This window comes from Trichomycterus rosablanca, chromosome 13 (genome assembly GCF_030014385.1).
Source record: "Trichomycterus rosablanca isolate fTriRos1 chromosome 13, fTriRos1.hap1, whole genome shotgun sequence".
Classification (NCBI taxonomy): Eukaryota; Metazoa; Chordata; class Actinopteri; order Siluriformes; family Trichomycteridae; genus Trichomycterus; species Trichomycterus rosablanca.
The window spans coordinates 37,632,076-37,656,123 of NC_086000.1; the positions used below are offsets into that span (position 1 = coordinate 37,632,076).

General features: G+C 44.5%; 2 protein-coding genes across 4 annotated transcripts in view; both read right to left on the bottom strand.

Annotated features, from left to right (window-relative positions):
* Positions 1-2,410: 2,410 nt before the first annotated feature.
* LOC134325429 (solute carrier family 22 member 7-like) lies at positions 2,411-10,651 on the bottom strand. Its single transcript, XM_063007617.1, has 9 exons — positions 10,250-10,651; positions 9,446-9,549; positions 6,717-6,871; positions 6,463-6,631; positions 5,447-5,570; positions 4,338-4,444; positions 3,661-3,875; positions 2,770-2,878; positions 2,411-2,621 (listed from the first exon to the last, which is right to left on the bottom strand). The coding sequence occupies exons 1-9, from the start codon at positions 10,649-10,651 to the stop codon at positions 2,411-2,413; spliced, it is 1,596 nt and encodes a 531-aa protein (XP_062863687.1).
* A 995-nt stretch (positions 10,652-11,646) lies between these two features.
* slc22a7b.1 (solute carrier family 22 member 7b, tandem duplicate 1) overlaps positions 11,647-24,048 on the bottom strand; it is a 28,783-nt gene continuing 16,381 nt past the window's right edge. Inside the window, exons 4-10 of one of the 3 annotated variants that reach the window (XM_063007244.1) lie at positions 16,512-16,680; positions 15,911-16,034; positions 13,839-13,948; positions 13,556-13,770; positions 13,354-13,462; positions 12,869-13,075; positions 11,647-11,818 (exon numbers count right to left, since the gene is read on the bottom strand). In XM_063007244.1, the coding sequence (XP_062863314.1) occupies positions 11,737-11,818; positions 12,869-13,075; positions 13,354-13,462; positions 13,556-13,770; positions 13,839-13,948; positions 15,911-16,034; positions 16,512-16,680 (1,016 nt within the window). In that variant the 3' untranslated portion in view covers positions 11,647-11,736. Of the gene's footprint in view, positions 11,819-12,868; positions 13,269-13,353; positions 13,463-13,555; positions 13,771-13,838; positions 13,949-15,910; positions 16,035-16,511; positions 16,681-24,048 lie in introns of those variants that run through there. The other 2 variants (XM_063007246.1, XM_063007245.1) reach the window with 2 other exon arrangements.

Sequence of the window (24,048 nt, forward strand, 5' to 3'; positions counted from 1 at the left end):
GGCATTGGTGACGCGATAACAACATCCATCCGCCATTGTGGCTAATTTATTAGCTTTAGCATCTTAAATGTTTCATTTCTCAGTGAATTTGTTTATATACCGACCTTAAATAATCAGTTCTGTTAATAAAAAGGAAGATTTTTTAATATTTAATAATTTTCAATAATTTCCCTCGGGATAAATAAAGTATCTATCTATCTATCTATCTATCTATCTATCTATCTATCTATCTATCTATCTATCTATCTATCTATCTATCTATCTATCTATCTGTCTGTTTATCTATATGTCTGTCTATCTAGCTGTCTGTCTATCTAGATGTCTATGTGTCTGTCTGTCTATCTATCTATATGCAGGGCTCTCAAGTCTCACGCATTGAGCGTGAGACACGCATTTCAACAAGCTCACACACCACACATGTTATTTCTCACGCTGAGAAATTATTAACTTCGCCGCACAGAAATGACTATAATCTATCTGTCTATCTATCTGTCTGTCTGTCTGTTTGTCTATCTATCTGTCTATCTATCTAGCTGTCTATCTATCTAGATGTCTGTGTCTGTCTATCTATCTCTGTCTGTCTGTCTGTCTATCTAGCTGTCTATCTAGATGTCTGTCTGTATATCTATGTCTGTCTGTCTTTCTATCTATCTGTCTATCTAGCTGTCTGTCTGTCTTTCTATCTGTCTGTCTATCTAGCTGTTTGTCTTGTCTGTCTATCTATCTGTCTATCTAGCTGTCTGTATATCTAGCTGTCTGTCTGTCTTTCTATCTGTATGTCTGTCTATCTATCTATTGCACATTTATTCATCACCTACATACATCAGATTATGAAAAATGTGACGTCGAGTAAGCGCTGTGATTTACACTATATGGTCAAAAGTATTTGGACACCTGATCATGAGCATGTAGGACATTCCATTAAAAAAACAAATCTATTAAAATAGAGAGAACTCTATGTGAGAAGGCGTGTCACAAGGTGTGGGAATTTGTGCCCATTCAGTATTTGAAGGGCTGAGCACTGATGTTGATGTTCCGGTTCATCCCAAAGCTGTTCCCTGGTGCTGAGGTCAGGGCTCTGTATAATTAAAATCATGACATATGATGCTTTATTTTGGCCACTTTTACCTGAAACAACAATCCTTACTTCAGTTTTTATGTGTGATTGGTACAAAGTGAATCTGATCAAATTTCAGCTTATGTGGTAAAATAGTGAAAAAGTGATTCTTTCAGAAATACAGAAATAAATTAGGAGAGGCGTGTTTTTTCATCCTCATTTTCATCTTCATTGTGTCCTTTCTCCTGGACTGGCATTCCAACATTGGCTGCACTGCAAATTCAAGAAAATAAATAAGACATTTAACATACACATCCACAAGAAAAAAATATTATTTACATTATTAACATTAGGAGGGGACAAATACTTGTTGACAATCCTAAAAATTTAAAATAAAAAAGGATAAAAATCTGAGGACAAATCCTATATTACTTACACGTTCTTACATTATTCAAGAAATTTAAAATCTAAAACTGCACATCATTACTTCAAATTCAAAACAATAACAAAAAATCTTATTATTAAAATGTTTACGTTTGATTCTTTTTAAAACTAATAATACTAATAACAGTTACTGGGTTCTTAAAAACAATGAAATTGTAAAATAGTTTTTCTTTTCTGGACGAGCTTTGATATACATGGTTTCATTAAATTAAGGACAGTGCATTGAAAGTGGCGCTGGGGTGGTGCAGCAGTAAAACGTGCTAACCCACCAGCTCGTGAGTTTACATTTACATTACATTTACAGGGTTACAGGGCCTTGTTTAGGGACCCAACAGTGGCAACCTGGCGGTGGTGGGGCTTGAACTGGCAACCTTCTGATTACTAGTCCAGTACCTTAACCATGCACTGAGCTATCACTACCACATGTTAGCTCTGCTTACAGCCAGCCGGGTGTCTATATAGACAATGTTTGGCACGTCCAAGAATGGGGATTCCTCATAACTGCTGCAAGCAGTAGCCTAGCGGTTAAGGTACTGGACTAGTAACCAGAAGGTCGCTGGTTCAAGCCCCACCACTGCCAGGTTGCTGCTGTTGGGCCCTTGAGCTGGGCCCTTAACCCGCAATTGCTCACACTGTATACTGTAACTGTAATGTAAGTCGCTTTGGATAAAAGCGTCTGCTAAATGCCGAAAATGTAAATGTAAATGCTGCAGTTACGCCCTCTGCTGGCTGATTTATGGTGCTGGACAGAGACGGGGGATAATGGAGATCGGTGCGTGACTCTCTGTGCATGATACAAATCTCTGTATGAACCCGCCTGGTGCAGGTGAAAAGAAGTGGTCGATAACGCACACGAGTTGTTATTTATACGGATATTAACACGGATATTAATGCAAATAATCTGGATTTTCACCTGGTCCCCTCGATGTCCTCAATGGTCTCAGGTAAACACCGGTTCATCGTCTCAGGTAGCTTACAGGCGACCAGACCTGTGACCAGCGCGATGACAAACAGAATCACCTGGGACATGTGTCCCCAAAACTCATCCAACAGGAAGATCAGAGGAGCTAAAGACACGCCCAGTCGCCCCATGAAGGAGTTGTAGCCCATTCCGTTCTGCCTGTACACACAGGGTTCAGTTCTGGATCAGTACAGCTTACTGAAGATCAGGTTTATAATAGAGAACATGTTAAAGACAGACGGTACCTGCTGTAGAGCTGAACGAAACGTTGGTAGTAAGAAGGTTATGAGTGCTTATGACGTGTTACCTGATGACGGTGGGATATAGTTCTGAGCAGTACAGGACCAGTGTTGAGAAAGCCATGGAGGAGAAGCCCTTCCCCAGCACTCCGATCACGGTGCGCACTATCCACGCATCTACAACGTAAACACTTAGCATCAGGCTGACAGGGAACGAATGATGTGATGATGATAGCACAGCACTCTTAGATCCTTCATTCTGATTGGTCAAAGTGTTTTTCTATAATGACACGACCCCTTCATTCAGGATGTAGAGGTGAGTAGCTAGTGGTCCATTACATCTATACATGCTCATCAAGTGGAGAAGCAAAGCAACTCACCACAACGTTAGTTCATATCACATTATACACACTCCACATGTGCCAGATTTACCAGTTTGTTTACTGGCAGATCTACAGACATAGTTTGTCTTCATATATGATGTAAAGTCAATAAAATGGATATTTTATTTGGATATACCTAATGTCCTTGTGCACTATGGTGACCTCTGTCTGTATCCCGACCCCCATATTGGCGTAGGAGGGTATCAGGCTTGCACGCGATGCAGAATTTTGCAGCCTCAGGATGTTCAGAGGACCACAATACATATATGGACAGAAGTATTGGGACACCGCCTCTAATCCCCAACGACTTCTCACAAAAGCCCAGCACAAATTCTTGACCTCAGCTCCACTCAACAGCTCTGGGATGAACCGGAACACCAACATTAGTGCCCAGCCATACATAGGCTGAATGGGCACAGATTCCCCACAGACATGCTTTAAGGTCTTGTGAGAAGCCTTCTCAGAAGAGCGGCTGTTGTTTTAAAGGCTCACGGCCAGGTGTCCGAATACTTTTGACCATATATTGTATTTCAGCGAGGTTATACTGATGGAACCGGTTTGAAGTCTTCTTCTCACCTTTGGGTATGAAGACATTAATAATGAGACTACCGCTGACCAGCAGAAGCGCCGCCACCTCGGTTTTACGCCGTCCGATCCGATCCAGCAGGTTATAGACTAGAACTTTGGCAGGAAGCTCCACCGTCCCGTACAGGAACTGGTTCAGGTACAGATCCAACCCGAAACCTTTGATATTGAAGCTGATTCCATAGTAGCTGAAAGCAACACCATACCTGAAACCACAGGAGAGCAGTGGTTAGCAGATCTTAGGTCTGAGCCACAATGATTCTACAGGAGTCCTAAAGAGCATTCTTCTTCTGGCCTCTAAATGGAAGAGACTTAAAGCCTTGATTTTTGGCCAAAGACTGCGGATGCCAGGTTGCCACTGTTGGCCTAGTAAGGCCTAGTACCACTGCGAAACACATGGCTTCATTCCATTTACTATAGCACGTCATACACCCAACCACATGCCTTTAAGAGAGCAGACCTACAAGGAGAACATACAAAACTCAAAGCAGACAGTTGACCTGACAGTTGTTCCTCCACCCTCCTCCCAGCTTTCAAGCATCTTCCAAACAAAACACGTGCGCTCTCACACAGAGTGATGGCGTACAGGTTAGCATGCATAAGGTCCATGTATGCGCCGTTTAAACCACACTTGGTGTATTCACATGAACTTTAGGTTGAAGGTTTACCAGGCGGTGCCAGTCATCAGAGCCAGTCTCCTCATCTTGGGCGTCCTCATGAGGTCCAGATACGAGTACGTCCTGTTTCCTCTGCGAGCGACGATACCAGAAAGTACCTGTGGCCAAAGACAACAGAAGGAACCAGAGATTTATAAGGCTCGAGGATTTTCACAACCCAAAAATAACCTTCTGTTTACATAGGCACGACTGGCTACACTATACAGCCAAAAGTATTTGGACACCTGACTGTGAACTATTAAAATACAGTGATCTCTATGTGATCTTTTCAGCTAGAACAACATCCATTCGACCGCTCAGGTGGCGCAGCGGTAAGAACACACGCTGGAACCAGAGCTGGATCTCGAGTACATCGTAGCGGCCGATTGGCCTGTTGTTCAGATATGGGCGGTACTAAGCCGGATGGGGTCTCTCTCTGTCGGACTGGTGCAATTACAACCTCTGCTGGCTGATTAGAGGCGCCTACACAGAGATGAGGAAAGGGTGCTCTACATGAGCTTTTCTTCATGTCATGCTGGAACAGGAAAGGGCCTTCCCAAAACTGTTGGATCGAACATCTTATCACCTACACTTAACGAGTGCAGTGCAGTACAGCGCTGTGTACGGAGAGCCACACCCTCTACCGCACTCCTTTCCCATCTCCGTGCGGGCGCCACCAACCAGCCAGCAGAGGTCGTAATCGCACTAGTCTGAGAGAGAGTCCCCATCCGGCTTAATCCCGCCCCTATCTGAACAACAGGCCAATCGTTGTTCATGTGGCCGCTCATCCTCACCCGGCAGGCAGAGCCAAGATTCGATACGATGTATTCCAGATCCCAGCTCTGGTGAACAGCGTGTTTTTATCGCTGCGCCACCTGAGCGGCTAACATTCATATTTATGGCATTTAGCAGAAGCTTTTATCCAAAATAACTTACAAATGTGACACAGATATACTGCAAGCAATTAAGGGTTAAGGGCCTTGATCAGGGGCCCAGAAATGGAACCTTGGCAGCAGTGGGACATGAACTAGTGACCATTTTGATCAATAATCCAGAATCTTAATCCCTGAGCTGCCGTGTAAATAAATCTGCTTCTGATCTGCTGGATTATTTCCTCTCACCTCTGGTTTCAGGTTGGCGATGGCGTCTGTCCTCTTATTCATTACGGCGCATTTCTCCAAATAATAACGAGCTTTATCCACTTTCCCATTAGCTATTAGCCACCGCGCCGACTCTGGAACCCACCTGAATTAAAAATAAAAAACATATATAAATCTATACATGCAATAACATTTAATTATTTATAACACAAGTGATTCCATTTGGCTCAGTTTATATCACAATGTGTTTAATCCAGACTGATCATTTAACACTGTGTAGCCATTTCATCATCTGCTTCTCCTGATCAGGGTCGTGGTGGGTCTGGCTTCCCCAGAATCACAGGCCGCAAATCCATCAAGCCACCCAGGGCCAATCAGGTCTGTGTGTAGATGCCCGACCAGCCGATAGCGCCGCTGTGGAATCGAACCCTGGACCCTCAGGGCCCCAGAGTGAAGGCGGGGTGGGTTGCAGTGGGTCCAGAGCCCAATCCAAAAACACTGGGCACAGGGTGGAAACGCACTTTCAACAGGGTGCTGATCAACATGTACACATTTACTCATATAAAGGGCTTATTGTACAGAGGCCAATCCACCTTTTGGCATGTTTTTTGTTAGTGGGAGGAAACTGAAGTACCCTAGGGTGATCTGACATGGGGAGAACATGCCAAACTAGCTGGAAATGATCTCAAAATGATCTCAAAAATCAGGCGAGTGACGAACCTCAGTTCCAAAAAAGTTGGGACGTAAAGTGAAAGCAGCGATCTGTGAATTCAAATTGATCTAAATTGAGACAAGTGTTAATTTTTTTTAAACATACGATCATTCTGAAATTATGCCGACTACACATTCCAGAAAAGTTGGGACGTTTAGGACTGAAAATAACGTGAAGGAAAACATCAAAAACTGATGATCCATCCAGGAAAATCCTGCTTCTTTAAAGCGAGAATGGATCGGACAGCTGATGAACTTTCCTCAATGTGGTTTTTACATTTCACCCCCTACAGTGCGTAATATTATCGACCCTTCTGCGTCTTCACCTCCAGCTGATCAGCGCTATCACGAGCGGTGAAGTCACCGTCACCGTCAGCCACCTCCAGTCTCTCACGCCGTACGCCATGACAGGAAGCGCCATGTAACCGAACGTCCAGCTCACGCTGTCGATCACGCCCACCAGCTTCCTGCTCTCGATGCTGACCCACTCCACATCTGGCGAGAACAGAACAACTGAGATGTGATTTTCGAACACAAACACGGCAGCTGCATCACGTTAATTTCGGTAACGGATTCTGACTGAGTACGCTGGTGACGACGGCGATCCCGGTGATGCTCAGACCCGTGAAGAACCTCAGCACTGCGAACATGACCACGGAGGTGGAGAAAACGCTGGCCATGGCGAAACACATCCCGAACACGTAGGAGACCAGCAGCATCGGCTTACGCCCGTATCTGAGGAGCAACACCTGAAGTTAGTCAAAAGTTTAAGTAAGCTTCTTCTTTTTATGGTCACTACTTTGTCCAGAATAAAAAACATATATGCATGGGTCAAGAATATACACTTTACGGTCAAAAAGTATGTGGACACCTGGTATTTTTCAGTTCGTTTTGAGTCATTATTGAGCTCGGGCCCTTTCCCTTTTTCCATACCCCTGTGAACAAAGCCAGGTCCATAACGACATGATGTGTTGAGTTCGGTATGGAATATCTTCCCCTGCCTGCCCATGGCATAGGCATTATAAACAAATGCTAGGGGTGCCATCGATCTATAGCCTTTTTATTACTAATACTATATATACTATACTATACAGCAAAAGTTCATGGTCTAACAATATACTATAATATATAGGGTGGCTCGGTGGGTAGCACTATCACCTCACAGCAAACAGGTCCTGGGTTTGATTCCCAGGTGGAGCGGTCCAGGTCCTTTCTGTGTGGGTTTAGTTTGTATGTTCTCCCCGGGTCTGTTTGCTCATGAATGTAACCAAAGTGTGTAAAACATGACGTTAAATTCTAATAAAATTAATAAATAAATAAAGTGTACAGTAGAATTTACAAAAAATTTGTTTAAAAAACATTAAGGGCTTTCCTTGCCACTGTCGCCCTTGGCTTGCTCAACAGGGGTTTTTGTATCTGTTGGTCCTGGATTCTGTACAATTGCTTTGAGACACTGTCTATTGTAAAGCACTATATAAATAAAGTTGACTTGACTTGGCTTGTTAGGGTACTGGACTAGTAATTGAAAGGTTGCTGGTTCAAGCCCCACCACTGCCAGGTTGCCACTGTTGGGCCCTTGAACAAGGCCCTTAACCATCAATTGTTTAGGCAATATACTGTCACAGTATTGTAAGTTTCTTTGGATAAAATGCAGAAAATGTAAATGTAAAAATATAAGCCCTGACATTTTTTCCTGTCATGAGTGCGCCGCCTGTCTGGAATCCCCCTGACAAATCAACATCCCCCCACGCTCTAGTTCGACCTACCTGCCTGTACAGTGATAGTATTTGATTAAACAGCCTTCAAAAAAAGGTAAAAAGACAAAAAAAGGTAATGTAATGTGATAAATGAATCTGAGGTATAGTAATAGTTACCATCGGAGTCAAAATGTCACCTTTTATCCAACGTTAATTCAACGTTGGTCTGTGGTACATAAATACACCGATCAGCCATAATTTTAAAACCACCTCCTTGTTTCTACACTCACTGTCCATTTTATCAGCTCCACTTACCATATAGAAGCACTTTGTAGTTCTACAATTACTGACTGTAGTCTATCTGTTTCTCTACATACTTTTTTAGCCTGCTTTCACCCTGTTCTTCAATGGTCAGGACCCCCACAGGATCACCACAGAGCAGGTATTATTTAGGTGGTGGATGATTCTCAGCACTGCAGTGACACTGACATGGTGGTGGTGTGTTAGTGTGTGTTGTGCTGGTATGAGTGGAGTTTTTAAACACCGTGTCCACTCACTGTCCACTATATTAGACACTCCTACCTAGTCGGTCCACCTTGTAGATGTAAAGTCAGAGACGATCGCTCATCTATTGCTGCTGTTTGAGTCGCTCATCTTCTAGACCTTCATCAGTGGTCACAGGACGCTGCCCACAGGGTGCTGTCGGCTGGATGTTTTTGGTTGGTGGACTATTGTCAGTCCAGCAGTGACAGTGAGGTGTTTAAAAACTCCAGCAGTGCTGCTGTGTCTGATCCACTCATACCAGCACAACACACACTAACACACCACCACCATGTCAGTGTCACTGCAGTGCTGAGAATCATCCACCACCTAAATAATACCTGCTCTGTGGTGGTCCTGTGGGGGTCCTGACCATTGAAGAACAGCATGAAAGGGGGTAACAAAGCATGTAGAGAAACAGATGGACTACAGTCAGTAATTGTAGAACTACAAAGTGCTTCTATATGGTAAGTGGAGCTGATAAAATGGACTGAGTGTAGAAACAAGGAGGTGGTTTTAATGTTATGGCTGATTGGTGTAAGTTTAAATCAAAGTAAAATCATCTTATTGTATAAACATCCACTGGTCCGACATCCTCCAGAGTCAAGACTCGAGTCACTCTTATTTTGGCTCCCAAATTGACTCCCAAAATTACTCTTGATTCATTCTACTGCACGTTATTATTCTAAGCGAGAGCAAGTGCGCAGGAATAACAAAAACAGGGTAAAAGAAATAGTATTAATATAGTATGCTGTGTAATATCATATAATAATGATTGATAAATAAATGATGCGAAGGAACCAGTCAAAATCTTGCCTAGGGTTCCACATTGGTCAGGGCGGCTCTGACCCCTGCCTCAACCACACGGAAGACCTTTTGGATGAATTAGAAAGCGGACCGTGTGGCGACACCTCACAATGCTTCTTCAAATGAATTCATACAAATATTTACAGATAAGCTTCCATATTTAAGCCCAACACGCTCCAGATCAGGTGTCCACATAGTTTTGACCCCAGTTGTTTTTATTCTGAAATGAAAATGATGTTTTGGACCTCGAGGGGTTTCGTATTACCTGTCACTTAAACTGCCGAATATGGCGGCTCCGATCATCACCCCGACGAAGAAGATGGTGGCCATTGCTTTGTTCATCCCTCTCCTATCACAGACCAGGTCCCACTGAGAGGACGGAGACGTACAGCGCTCAAAAATCACAACTATATATCAGGAAAATATTTACATCTACTGTTGGAATGGTTTTAAGGTCCAAGTACCAGACATAGTGTAACAGGGCGGGTCACACGGGTCACTGAAGTGCAACCACAAACCTGCAAGAAGTGAAAATGAACCCGAGTGCAGGATGCTTGATCAAGGTAGAACAACATTGTGGCCAGAAACAAAGAAACAGCCACGACGGAGAAAGTGGACAGAACAGGGACAGAGCAGAACTGAGACAAGACAGTTCTTGAAAAATGGACACATACGGAACTCTCAGAACAAGCCGGGGATAGTGACATGAGCAGCTTGGCGCTCTTTAGCAGGTACGATCCCACCCAATAGACAAGCTGATCATTGTGCCTATAGGCGCCCAGCCTGCCGGTAGCAGAGCTGAGATTCCCTATTGACATGCGCAGATCGCTTCTTTTCACCCGCCAGGATCGGGGTCTCACAGAGACACCACTACCATTTGTGATCAGCCAGCAGAAGACCCTTTTCAGCCATCATCCCTCCCCCTACAAACACACAGCCAATTGTGTGTCTGTGTAGGCGCCCGGCCGGCTGATAGCAGAGCTGAGATTGGAACTCGAGAGCTCCAGATCTCAGCACTGGAGGGCTAGCGTGTTTAAGTATAATGATGTGAGGATGTAGGAGCAGGTACCTCTGAAGCCAGCGTGCTGATGAAGGTGCTGTTGTCGTACACCCACCCGCTTCGGCACTCGACGACAGAAACATTTGCGTCGCTGAATTCAGCCTCCAAAAGCTGGAACTGAGGTTTGGAGAACATGTGACAGGACGAGAAGGTCCCGTCTTCATGCTTCGGAATGCTGACGGTCAGCTTCTGCTCATGAGTCAGATTCCTGAACAGTCCATCGTCGGGATCTTCGGTCCCATCATCGTACAGGGAGTCGAAGTCGCAGCGATGAGACGGGATGGCCCCGATGTAGTTGTTCAACAGGAAATGACACGGCAGTGTGAATCGCCCGGTAAAACTGAGGAACACGACCATCTTCTGGAACCTTCCGAACCCGTCCAGCTCTTCCAGAAGATCCTCGAACTTCATCTTGAACTGAATTAAAATATCACAAGCTCGGAGAAAGGAACGTCGTCGTCCTCCTTCACTTATCCTCGCTTCGTCTCCCGTTCCGAACTCGACTGTGCACAGACGTCCCAAATAATTTATTTCATTCCAAAGTTCAGACAGTGAGAAATTAAACTGTTTGTAAATCTTTGACGGTAGAAATGAAAGAATGTTGATTTTGTGTGTCGCACCAGTGATTCAGCAAGAACAGAGATGAGCGAGATGGAGTCAAAATCACGGTTTAACATTCAGCCTTTGGACTCCTGGAGTCCAATCATCGAGTTCTCTGTACCAAAGATGAAAAGGACCATCCAGACTGTTATCAGTGAAAGGTGCAAAAGCCATGCGGGTACATCAGTGCCCACAGCATGGGTGACTTAAATATGTGTGAAGGTACCACTGATGCCAAGGTGTATGCCTTGACGGGGAAGTTTTTTCCCCAGGATTATTTCAGCAGGACGCAGTACAACAGTGTGGCTTTACAGACACAGAGTGCGTGTGCTTGACCGGCCTGCCTGCACTCCAGATCTGGTGCATCATGAAGAGGAGAATCAGACGACGGCGAGCACCGACTGTTGAGCAGCTGAAGTCTCGTATCGAGCAAGAACGGAGAAAAATTCCAAAACTGCGATTAGTGTCCTCAGTTCCCAAAGCATTAACAAGGCTCATTAATAGGAACGCTGGTGGAACACGCCACTGTCCCGACTTTTTTGGAGTGAGTTGCAGAGGCATCAAATTCTAAACGTACGTCTGTTTACAAACAGTGAAGTTGCTCAGTGAAACATTAGAAATCTTTTCTTTCTGCTTTAAACAGTTAAATAAAGATTCAATAGATTGAACACGTCACAGATTCTAATTCTAACTGGGTTTTATAAAATGTCCCAACTTTTTTAGAAACTGGGTTTAGGTACACTTCACGTTGTACCAGCCCAGAGTTCGAATTTAAAAGAGCCGAATAAAGAAAATACAGAACGAGATAAATGCCAAACTTTATTTGGATCATTACAAGCATCCGTGCGTGTGTGTGCGTGTGTGTGTGTGTGTGTGTGTGTGTGTGTGTGTGTGTGTCATCGTGTTGTATCTACAGTCAGCTCTGTTTTCAGAGGGACGTCACTCTGGTCCTGTGCGCTGATACACACCGAGCTCGTCCTGTACAAACAACAGAAACAAAACAAAACAAAACTTCAAACCCTTTAAATTCGTTTAAGGAGCTTCATTGTTTATTTGGGACAGTGGTAGATTAGTGGGTGGAGCTTTGGGTTATCAATCATTGCCCTTAAGTACATGTGTATACATACACTGATCAGCCATAACATTAAAACCACCTCCTTGTTTCTACACTCACTGTCCATTTTATCAGCTCCACTTACCATATAGGAGCACTTTGTAGTTCTACAATTATTAACTGTAGCCCCCTTACATGCTGTTCTTCAATGGTCAGGACCCCCACAGAGCAGGTATTATTTAGGTGGTGGATCATTCTCAGAGTTTTTAAACACCTCACTGTCGCTGCTGGACTGAAAATCATCCACCAACCAGAAATATCCAGCCAACAGTGCCCCGTGGGCAGCGTCCTGTGACCACTGATGAAGGTCTAGAAGATGAGCGACTCAAACAGCAGCAATAGATGAGCGATCGTCTCTGACTTTACATCTACAAGGTGGACCGACTAGGTAGGAGTGTCTAATAGAGTGGACAGTGAGTGGACACGGTGTTTAAAAACTCCAGGAGCGCTGCTGTGTCTGATCCACTCATACCAGCACAACACACACTAACACACCAGCACCATGTCAGTGTCACTGCAGTGCTGAGAATCATCCACCACCTAAATAATACCTGCTCTGTGGGGGGTCCTGTGGGGGTCCTGACCATTGAAGAACAGCATGAAAGGGGGGTAACAAAGCATGTAGAGAAACAGATGGACTACAGTCAGTAACTGTAGAACTACAAAGTGCTTCTATATGGTAAGTGGAGCTGATAAAATGGACAGTGAGTGCAGAAACAAGGAGGTGGTTTTAATGTTATGGCTGATTGGTCTGGTTTCTAAGGCACTAGACTAGGGACTAGCAATCGAAAGGTTGCCGGTTCAAGCCCCACCACCACCAAGTTGCCACTCTTGGGTCCCTAAACAAGGCCCTCAACCCTCAAATGCTCAAACTGTATATAATAAAAACGTCACTTGTGCTCCTCATGTCATACCTGGTCTGCTCAATTTCCTCGATGGTTTCGGGAAGTTTGGCGTTGTTCGTTTCCGGGAGCAGGAGGGCCACGAGGCCGGATGTGACAGCCACCGTTCCAAAAACCAGCTGAGGAAAGTGGACCCACACGTCCTCCAGCAGCATGATGAGAGGGGAGATGGAGGCACCCAAACGACCCATGAAACTTGTATAGCCTACACCGTTCTGCCTGGATTCAGAACACAGAGGGAGACGACACAACAAAATCAGTTCCACTGGAGGAGGTTTGGTCTAGAGGAGGTGCAATCGTGTACCTGTCAGTCCCAGTAAAGGAGGTGCAATCGTGTGTACCTGTCTATCCCAGTAAAGGAGGTGTCTCCTGTGTACCTGTCAGTCCCAGTAAAGGAGCTGTGATGGTGTACCTGTGAGGGATAGTGCCCCCTATCTGTCAGTCATGGACATACATGTAGTTGATGGTATCTGAGCGTAGTGACGTGTGTGACTGACCGTACGACAGTAGGATAAAGTTCAGTGGTGTACAGCAACACCGTGGTGAAGGAAGCTTCCGATAGTCCTTTACCTAACACTGCTACCACGGTGCGGAACGTCCAGTAATCTACACACACACACACACACACACACGCTAAATATTCAAAATACTGCCGTTTATACACACGTACCCATCAGGAAAAAACCAACACACACGTACCTTTAGGAGTAATGATGTTGATGATGATACACACTCCGGTGAGCACCAGCGTGACCACCTGGTTGACCCTGCGACCGAATCTCCTCAGGGTGAAGAAGATGGCCAGTTTAGCCGGCAGCTCGATGGCGGCGTAGATGAACTGCGTGAGGTAGATGTTCAGACCGAACCCGGTGATGTTCAGACTGATGCCGTAGTACGTCGACGCCACGCCGTACCTACGCCGCAAACGTTCACCGTCAGCCCCCGATCGGTCAGAACGAGCGGAGCAAACACACCTACTTACCACACGATGCCGGTGTAGATGGTGATCCTTCTCAGCTGCTGCGTTTTGACCAGGTCCAGGTAGCTGTAATTGCGTCTCTGTTTGCTTTCTGCCACCACTGTGGTGAGAATCTGAGGAGGAAATCAGGCGCAGTGTAGTTCAAATCGGTTGTTCTGTCATGCTGGAACAGAAGGGGCCTTCCCCAAACTGTTGCCACAAAGGTGATGGAATAAGACTTTAGATAAGATAAGAAAAGTTGGGACGTTTTGTAAAACACATTTAGCGGACGCTAAAGCGACTTACAGTATACAGACAAAGCAATTGAGGGTTCAACAGTGGCAACCCGGCATTGGGTTTGAACCAGCGACCTTCTGCTTACTAGTCCAGTACCTTAACCACTAGGATACAACTGAAGAAAATAGGAACATATTTAGAATTTGACGCCTCTGCAACACCCTTAAAAAGTTGGGACGGGGGCGTGTTCCCCCTGCGTTGCATCAGCGTTCCTATTAATGAGACTTTTTAATGCGTCTGTAACTGAGGACACTGATTCTCCTGTTCATGATGCGCCGGACGTTCTTAATAGGAGACAGATCTGGACTGCAGGCAGGCCAGTCGAGCACAAGCACTCTGTGTCTATAAAGCCACACAGAATTAACCTTGGCCTCATCTTGCTGAAATAATCATAAACTTTCTTTATCCAAAGCGACTTACAGTACCGTGACAGTACACATTCTGAGCATTCGAGGGTTAAGGGCCTTACTCAAGGGCCCAACAGTGGCAACCTGGCAGTGGTAGGGTTTGAACCAGTGACCTTCTGCTTACTAGTCCAGTACCTTAACCACTAGGATACAGCTGAAGAAAATAGGAACATATTTAGAATTTGACGCCTCTGCAACACCCTTAAAAAGTTGGGACGGGGGCGTGTTCCCCCTGTGTTCCATCAGCGTTCCTATTAATGAGACATTTTAATGCTTTGGGGACTGAGGACTTGCCCGATACGAGACTTCAGCTGCTCAACAGTCTGCGGTCGCCGTTGTCTGATTCTCCTCTTCAGGAGACAGATCTGGACTGCAGGCAGGCCGGTCAAGCACACGCACTCTGTTTCTATGAAGCCACAACTTCCCTCATCCAAAGCGACTTACAGTTACAGTACTGTAACAGTACACAATCTAAGCATTTGAGGGTTAAAGGCGCAACAGTGGCAACCTGGCATTGGAGGGGTTTGAACCAGCGACCTTCTGATCACTAGTCCTGTACCTTAATTTCTAGGCTACAACTGAAGAAAATAGGAACATATTTAGAATGTGACGCCTCTGCAACACCCTTAAAAAGTTGGGACGGGGGCGTGATCCCCCCTGTGTTCCATTAGTGTTCCTATTAATGAGACGTTTTAATGCTTTGGGAACTGAGGACAGTAATTGTCCTCCATTCCGCCGTACATTCTCAATAGGAGACAGATCTGGACTGCAGGCAGGCCGGTCGAGCACACGCACTCTGTGTCTATGCAGCCACAACATCCCTTATCCAGAGTGACTTACAGTACTGTCACAGTACACAATCTGAGCATTTGAGGGTTAAGGGCGCAACAGTGGCAACCTGGCAGTGGTGGGGTTTGAACCAGCAACCTTCTGATCACTAGTCCAGTACCTTCAGTACCTCCAGGACGGGGGCGTGTTCCCCTCCATGTTTCATCAGCGACACATGTCTCTCTAAAATTCCAACATGCACCTCCATGTCCCTTTTGCCAATAGTAGGTACCCATAGGGCGCGGCTGAAATGCCTGAACTCAATAATCAGAAGGGGTGTGAGCACATTTTGACCACACAGTCCACGCACAAGAGATCACCGAGGAGCGTAATTTATATTAATGGTGTGTAAAAACGATTTGTGATGCACAAAGTGAAGTGTGACGGCGGTAGCATCACAATATGGTCTAGTCAATTCACTGACTTACTACTGAGACTTACTCCTAGAGATTTGGAAATTGTGAGTCCATCAATGAGACTCTTGTAGTCTTGAAGGATTGAAGAGAAAAGTGGATGGCAAGAGGGACGGGCCAAAATGGAGCCACAATGCGGTCTTGTACTCACCTCAGGTTTGATTTTGGATGTAAAATCTGCTCTCCCATTGGACTTGGCGCACTTCTGCAGGAAGCTGTACGCTCGGTCAGTCTTTCCGTTGACTATCAGCCACCGTGCGGACTCAGGGACCATCCTAACGGAGACAAGGAGAAGAACCCAGAAACTGAGTCTTAGTATCTCTCTGAGAACTTAGCAACAGTGATGTGAAGGCTGGCGTAGTAGCTTCAAAGGGAAGGGAGGACGTCCAATGGATCCATGGACGTCCAATTGGCTCAGGTTCGGGTGTCTACATACTTTTGGCCATATAATGTATGAGAGAGAAATATCAGATATCTGTGTTGACCTGGACGTCTCGTAATGATATTGTAAATTGCTAGCTGTGTGATGGAGAGACGGTCGGGTGGGGTGTCACCTCACTGACAGTGTCCGGTTGACGTCTGAAATAGACATTACGGCTCTGTGTGAATCCGTCGCTGGCTGGAGGAAAGAAGAGCTGATTCTAGTCTGTGGTTCTCCTCAGCCAGGGGAGGGGAGGGGGGAACTGGTCACGTCTAAAGTTTAAAGAACTACTTTCTGTGTTAGTGTTTGGATGAACGGTGAATACACTCACCACCAGGTGATCACAGCAAAGCCCAGGGGGGCGGAGACGGTGACGATCAGGAGTCGCCAGTCAGTCACCAGGTAGGCGATGCCAGCCAGCAGGGCATTGCCTATCGTCCAGATAACGCTGCCACACACTCCCATGAAGGTCCGGTGCTCGATGTCCACCCACTCAATACCTACAACACACAACAGCCAGACTGGGTTGCCAAAAGTATGCGGACACCAGAACATAAGCCTATCAGACATTCCGTTCCAAATCCATGAGTGTTGATATTCCTCAACGATTTGCAAACAGCAGGATGGGGTTTTTTCTGCAGGGCTGCTGGGTGGTGCCATAGGTTCCAGAGTGTGTGAGTGTGTTAGTAAGTGAATGGGTGAGTGAGTGTGTGAGTGAGTGAGTGTGTGAGTGAGTGTGTTAGTAAGTGAATGGGTGAGTGAGTGAATGAGTGAGTGAGTGTGTGAGTGTGTTAGTAAGTGAATGGGTGAGTGAGTGAATGAGTGAGTGAGTGTGTGAGTGTGTTAGTAAGTGAATGGGTGAGTGAGTGAATGAGTGAGTGAGTGTGTGAGTGTGTTAGTAAGTGAATGGGTGAGTGAGTGAGTGTGTGAGTGAGTGTGTTAGTAAGTGAATGGGTGAGTGAGTGAATGAGTAAGAGAGTGAATGAGTGAGTAAGTGAATGAGTGAGTGTGTGAATGATTGAGAGAATGAGTAAGTGAGTGTGTGAATTATTGAGTGAATGAGTGAGTGTATGAATGAGTGAGTGTGTGTGAGTGAGTGTGTGTGTGAATGATTGAGTAAATCAGTGTGTAGATGACTGTGTGAGTGTGTGAGTGAGTGTGTAAGTGAATGAGTGAGTGAGTGTGAATGATTGAGTGAATGAGTGAGTGTGTGTGAATGATTGAGTGAATTAGTGTGTAGATGACTGTGTGAGTTAGTGTGTAAGTGAATGAGTGAGTGAATGAGTGAGTAAGTGAATGAGTGAATGAGTGAGTGTGTGAAAGATTGAGTGTGTGTGAGTGAGTGTGTGTATGAATGAGTGTGTGTGAGTTAGTGTGTGTATGAATGAGTGAGTGTGTGTGAGTTAGTGTGTAAGTGAATGAGTGAGTGAGTGAATGAGTGAATCAGTGTGTAGATGACTGAGTTAGTGTGTAAGTGAATGAGTGAGTGTGTGTGAGTGAGTGTGTGTATGAATGAGTGAGTGAATGAGTGAGTAAGTGAATGAGTGAATGAGTGAGTGTGTGAAAGATTGAGTGAATGAGTGAGTGTATGAATGAGTGAGTGTGTGTGAGTGAGTGAGTGTATGAATGAGTGAGTGTGTGTGTGTTAGTGTGTGTATGAATGAGTGAGTGTGTGTGAGTGAGTGTGTGTATGAATGAGTGAGTGTGTGTGAGTTAGTGTGTAAAAGAATGAGTGAGTGAGTGAATGAGTGAGTGTGTGTGAGTTAGTGTGTAAGTGAATGAGTGAGTGTGTGTGAGTGAGTGTGTGTATGAATGAGTGAGTGTGTGTGAGTTAGTGTGTAAGTGAATGAGAGTGTGTGTGAGTGAGTGTGTGTATGAATGAGTGAGTGTGTGTGAGTTAGTGTGTAAGTGAATGAGTGAGTGTGTGTGAGTGAGTGTGTGTATGAATGAGTGAGTGTGTGTGAGTTAGTGTGTAAGTGAATGAGTGTGTGTGAGTGAGTGTGTGTATGAATGAGTGAGTGTGTGTGAGTTAGTGTGTAAGTGAATGAGAGTGTGTGTGAGTGAGTGTGTGTATGAATGAGTGAGTGTGTGTGAGTTAGTGTGTAAGTGAATGAGTGAGTGAATGAGTGTGTGTATGAATGAGTGAGTGTGTGTGAGTTAGTGTGTAAGTGAATGAGTCACTGCACCCATACACCACTAACACACACAGATACACCACTAACACACACAGATACACCACTAACACACACAGATACACCACTAACACACACCGATACACTAATAACACACACAGATACACCACTAACACACACCGACACACTAATAACACACACAGATACACCACTAACACACACCGATACACTAATAACACACACAGATACACCACTAACACACACCGATACACTAATAACACACACAGATACACCACTAACACACACCGACACACTAATAACACACACCGATACACTAATAACACACACAGATACACCACTAACACACACAGATACACCACTAACACACACCCATACACCACTAACACACACAGATACACCACTAACACACACCGATACACCACTAACACACACAGATACACCACTAACACACACAGATACACCACTAACACACACAGATACACCACTAACACACACCCATACACCACTAACACACACAGATACACCACTAACACACACCGATACACTAATAACACACACAGATACACCACTAACACACACAGATACACCACTAACACACACCCATACACCACTAACACACACAGATACACCAGTAACACACACCGATACACTAATAACACACACAGACACTCCAACACACACAGATACACCACTAACACACACAGACACTCTAATAACACACACAAACACATTGCTAACACACACTGACACACTAATAACACACACTAACACAATAAAGACTCAGGAACAAGAGAAATCTGTAAACCCAATTAGAATAAACCAAATTACACAAAAACTCAGAACTAAATATCTGAATTATTGGGAAACTGAAACTAAAACCCAGAGTAAAATGCAGTTATTTGTTATTTGGCCCTAAACAGACACTACAGTGCAGCAGATTATCTGAGCACAGTATCCGACCCTAAATTACGAAACACCCTGACGAGGTACAGACTGAGCGCACACGACCTGGCCGTGGAGACGGGGCGACACACCCGGTCCTGGCTGCCCCGGGAGGAGAGGTCGTGTCAGCACTGCACTCTCAGTACAGTAGAGACGGAGCTGCACTTCCTCACCCGGTGTACCAAGTACCACCACGTCCGCTCCCAATTCTTCCCTAAATTTAATAACATCATCCCCAACTTTACCTCCCTCCCAGACCCCGACAAACTGCCCCACCTACTGGGGGAGCACAGAGAGAGCTGCACACTAGCAGCACTCTATACTTACACCTGCCACCAGGTGAGGGACAGTGGGTGACCACGTCTCATACACACATACACACATACACACACACACACACACACACACACACATACACACACACAAACTGATTGTTTTTCTACCTCATTATTGTAAATATTATAATTTTTATTGTTATTATTTTGCACTGTTTTTATTAATATTTTATTCTATTCTATATTTTTTGCACATGTAACTGTTCTGTATATTTTTGTTCTTTCTTATTTTTATTGTTTATATTTCCCTGTAACTTGCTTTGGCAATACGAATGTCATTATTTGTCATGCCAATAAAGCTTCTTTTGAGTTTGAGTTTGAGTTGAGTGTGTGTGAGTGAGTGTGTATGAATGAGTGAGTGTGTGAGTTAGTGTGTAAGTGAATGAGTGAGTGTGTGAATGTATGAATGAGTGAGTGTGTGTGAGTTAGTGTGTAAGTGAATGAGAGTGTGTGTGAGTGAGTGTGTATGAATGAGTGAGTGTGTGTGAGTTAGTGTGTAAGTGAATGAGTGAGTGTGTGTGAGTTAGTGTGTAAGTGAATGAGTGAGTGTGTGTGAGTGAGTGTGTATGAATGAGTGAGTGTGTGTGAGTTAGTGTGTAAGTGAATGAGTGAGTGTGTGTGAGTGTGTGTATGTATGAATGAGTGAGTGTGTGTGAGTTAGTGTGTGTATGAATTAAAATCTGGCTTAAAATTTTTGAATCAATAATTGAAGCGATTGCTCTATATGGCAGTGAAGTTTGGGGTTCGCTTACACACCATCAATTCCACAATTGGGACAAACATCCATTAGAGACCCTGCACACAGAGTTCTGTAAAAGCATCCTAAAGGTGCACAGACACACCACGAACACACACCAACACACCACTAACACACACCAACACACCACGAACACACACCAACACACACCAACACACCACTAACACACACCAACACACCACTAACACACACCAACACACACCAACACACCACTAACACACACCAACACACACCAACACACCACTAACACACACCAACACACACCAACACACACCAACACACACCAACACACCACAAACACACACCAACACACCACTAACACACACCAACACACACCAACACACCACTAACACACCACTAACACACACCACAAACACACACACACACCACGAACAATGCGTGCAGGGCAGAATTAGGCCGATTTCCTCTAATTATAAACATACAGAGAAGAGCATCAACTTCTGGAACCATCTAAATGAGAGCGACCCCCAAACTTATCATTATAAAGCCCTGAAACACCAAGAGCTGAGCAAACATACCAGTCCCCTCATCCAACTGGTCCTGAGTCACTGCACCCACACACCACTAACACACACAGATACACCACTAACACACACAGATACACCACTAACACACACAGATACACCACTAACACACACCGATACACCAGTAACACACACAGATACACCACTAACACACACTGATACACCAGTAACACACACCGATACACTAATAACACACACAGATACACCACTAACACACACCGATACACCACTAACACACACAGATACACCACTAACACACACCGATACACTAATAACACACACAGATACACCACTAACACACACAGATACACCACTAACACACACAGATACACCAGTAACACACACAGATACACCACTAACACACACAGATACACCACTAACACACACCGATACACCAGTAACACACACAGATACACCACTAACACACACCGATACACCAGTAACACACACAGATACACCAGTAACACACACAGATACACCACTAACACACACCGATACACCACTAACACACACCGATACACCACTAACACACACAGATACACCACTAACACACACAGATACACCACTAACACACACAGATACACCAGTAACACACACAGATACACCACTAACACACACCGATACACTAATAACACACACAGATACACCACTAACACACACCGATACACCAGTAACACACACAGATACACCACTAACACACACCGATACACCAGTAACACACACAGATACACCAGTAACACACACAGATACACCACTAACACACACCGATACACCACTAACACACACAGATACACCACTAACACACACAGATACACCACTAACACACACAGATACACCAGTAACACACACAGATACACCACTAACACACACCGATACACTAATAACACACACAGATACACCACTAACACACACAGATACACCACTAACACACACAGATACACCAGTAACACACACAGATACACCACTAACACACACAAATACACCACTAACACACACCGATACACTAATAACACACACAGATACACCACTAACACACACAGATACACCACTAACACACACAGATACACCAGTAACACACACAGATACACCACTAACACACACCGATACACCACTAACACACACAGATACACCAGTAACACACACAGATACACCACTAACACACACCGATACACCACTAACACACACAGATACACCACTAACACACACAGATACACCACTAACACACACAGATACACCAGTAACACACACAGATACACCACTAACACACACCGATACACCACTAACACACACCCATACACCAGTAACACACACAGATACACCAGTAACACACACCGATACACCAGTAACACACACCGATACACCACTAACACACACAGATACACCACTAACACACACAGATACACAAGTAACACACACAGATACACAAGTAACACACACAGATACACAAGTAACACACACAGATACACAAGTAACACACGCCGACACACCACTAACACACACTAACACAATAAAGACTCAGGAACAAGAGAAATCTGTAAACCCAATTAGAATAAACCAAATTACACAAAAACTCAGAACTAAATATCTGAATTATTGGGAAACTGAAACTAAAACTCAAAGTAAAATGCAGTTATTTATTATTTGTTATTATTTATTATTTGATGTTATTTGCTATTTGGCCCTAAACAGACACTACAGTGCAGCAGATTATCTGAGCACAGTATCCGACCCTAAATTAAGAAACACCCTGACGAGGTACAGACTGAGCGCACACGACCTGGCCGTGGAGACGGGGCGACACACCCGGTCCTGGCTGCCCCGGGAGGAGAGGTTGTGTCAGCACTGCACTCTCAGTACAGTAGAGACGGAGCTGCACTTCCTCACCCGGTGTACCAAGTACCACCACGTCCGCTCCCAATTCTTCCCTAAATTTAATAACATCATCCCCAACTTTACCTCCCTCCCAGACCCCGACAAACTGCCCCACCTACTGGGGGAGCACAGAGAGAGCTGCACACTAGCAGCACTCTATACTCACACCTGTCACCAGGTGAGGGACAGTGGGTGACCATGTCTCATACATACACACACACACACACGCACACACACACGCACACACACGCACAAACTGATTGTTTTACTACCTCATTAATGTAAATATTATAATTTTTTTTGTTATTATTTTTGCACTGTTTTTATTAATATTTTATTCTATTTTATAATATTTTTTGCACATGTAACTGTTCTGTATATTTTTGTTTTTCCTTATTGTTATTTTTATTTTTCCCTGTAACTTGCTTTGGCAATACGAATGTCCTTATTTGTCATGCCAATAAAGCTTCTTTTGAGTTTGAGTTTGAGTATGAATGAGTGAGTGTGTGTGAGTGAGTGTGTGTATGAATGAGTGAGTGTGTGTGAGTTAGTGTGTAAGTGAATGAGTGAGTGTGTGTGAGTGAGTGTGTATGAATGAGTGAGTGTGTGTGAGTTAGTGTGTAAGTGAATGAGAGTGTGTGTGAGTGAGTGTGTGTATGAATGAGTGAGTGTGTGTGAGTTAGTGTGTAAGTGAATGAGTGAGTGTGTGTGAGTGAGTGTGTGTATGAATGAGTGAGTGTGTGTGAGTTAGTGTGTAAGTGAATGAGTGAGTGTGTGAGTGAGTGTGTGTATGAATGAGTGAGTGTGTGTGAGTTAGTGTGTAAGTGAATGAGTGAGTGTGTGTGAGTGAGTGTGTGTATGAATGAGTGAGTGTGTGTGAGTTACTGTGTAAGTGAATGAGAGTGTGTGTGAGTGAGTGTGTGTATGAATGAGTGAGTGTGTGTGAGTTACTGTGTAAGTGAATGAGAGTGTGTGTGAGTGAGTGTGTGTATGAATGAGTGAGTGTGTGTGAGTTAGTGTGTAAGTGAATGAGTGAGTGTGTGTGAGTGAGTGTGTGTATGAATGAGTGAGTGTGTGTGTGTGAGTGTGTAAGTGAATGAGAGTGTGTGTGAGTGAGTGTGTGTATGAATGAGTGAGTGTGTGTGAGTTAGTGTGTAAGTGAATGAGAGTGTGTGTGTGTGAGTGAGTGTGTGTATGAATGAGTGAGTGTGTGTGAGTTAGTGTGTAAGTGAATGAGTGAGTGTGTGTGAGTTAGTGTGTAAGT

Coding starts and splice junctions, on each gene's coding strand:
- LOC134325429 (XM_063007617.1), bottom strand. CDS start 10,651: ATGAAGTTCGAGGATCTTCTGGAAGAGCTGGACGGGTTCGGAAGGTTC. Junction 3,876..4,337: donor CTGATGACTGGCACCGCCTG/GTAAACCTTCAA, acceptor CTGTGGTTTCAG/GTATGGTGTTGCTTTCAGCT. Junction 2,879..3,660: donor TAATGTCTTCATACCCAAAG/GTGAGAAGAAGA, acceptor TTTACGTTGTAG/ATGCGTGGATAGTGCGCACC.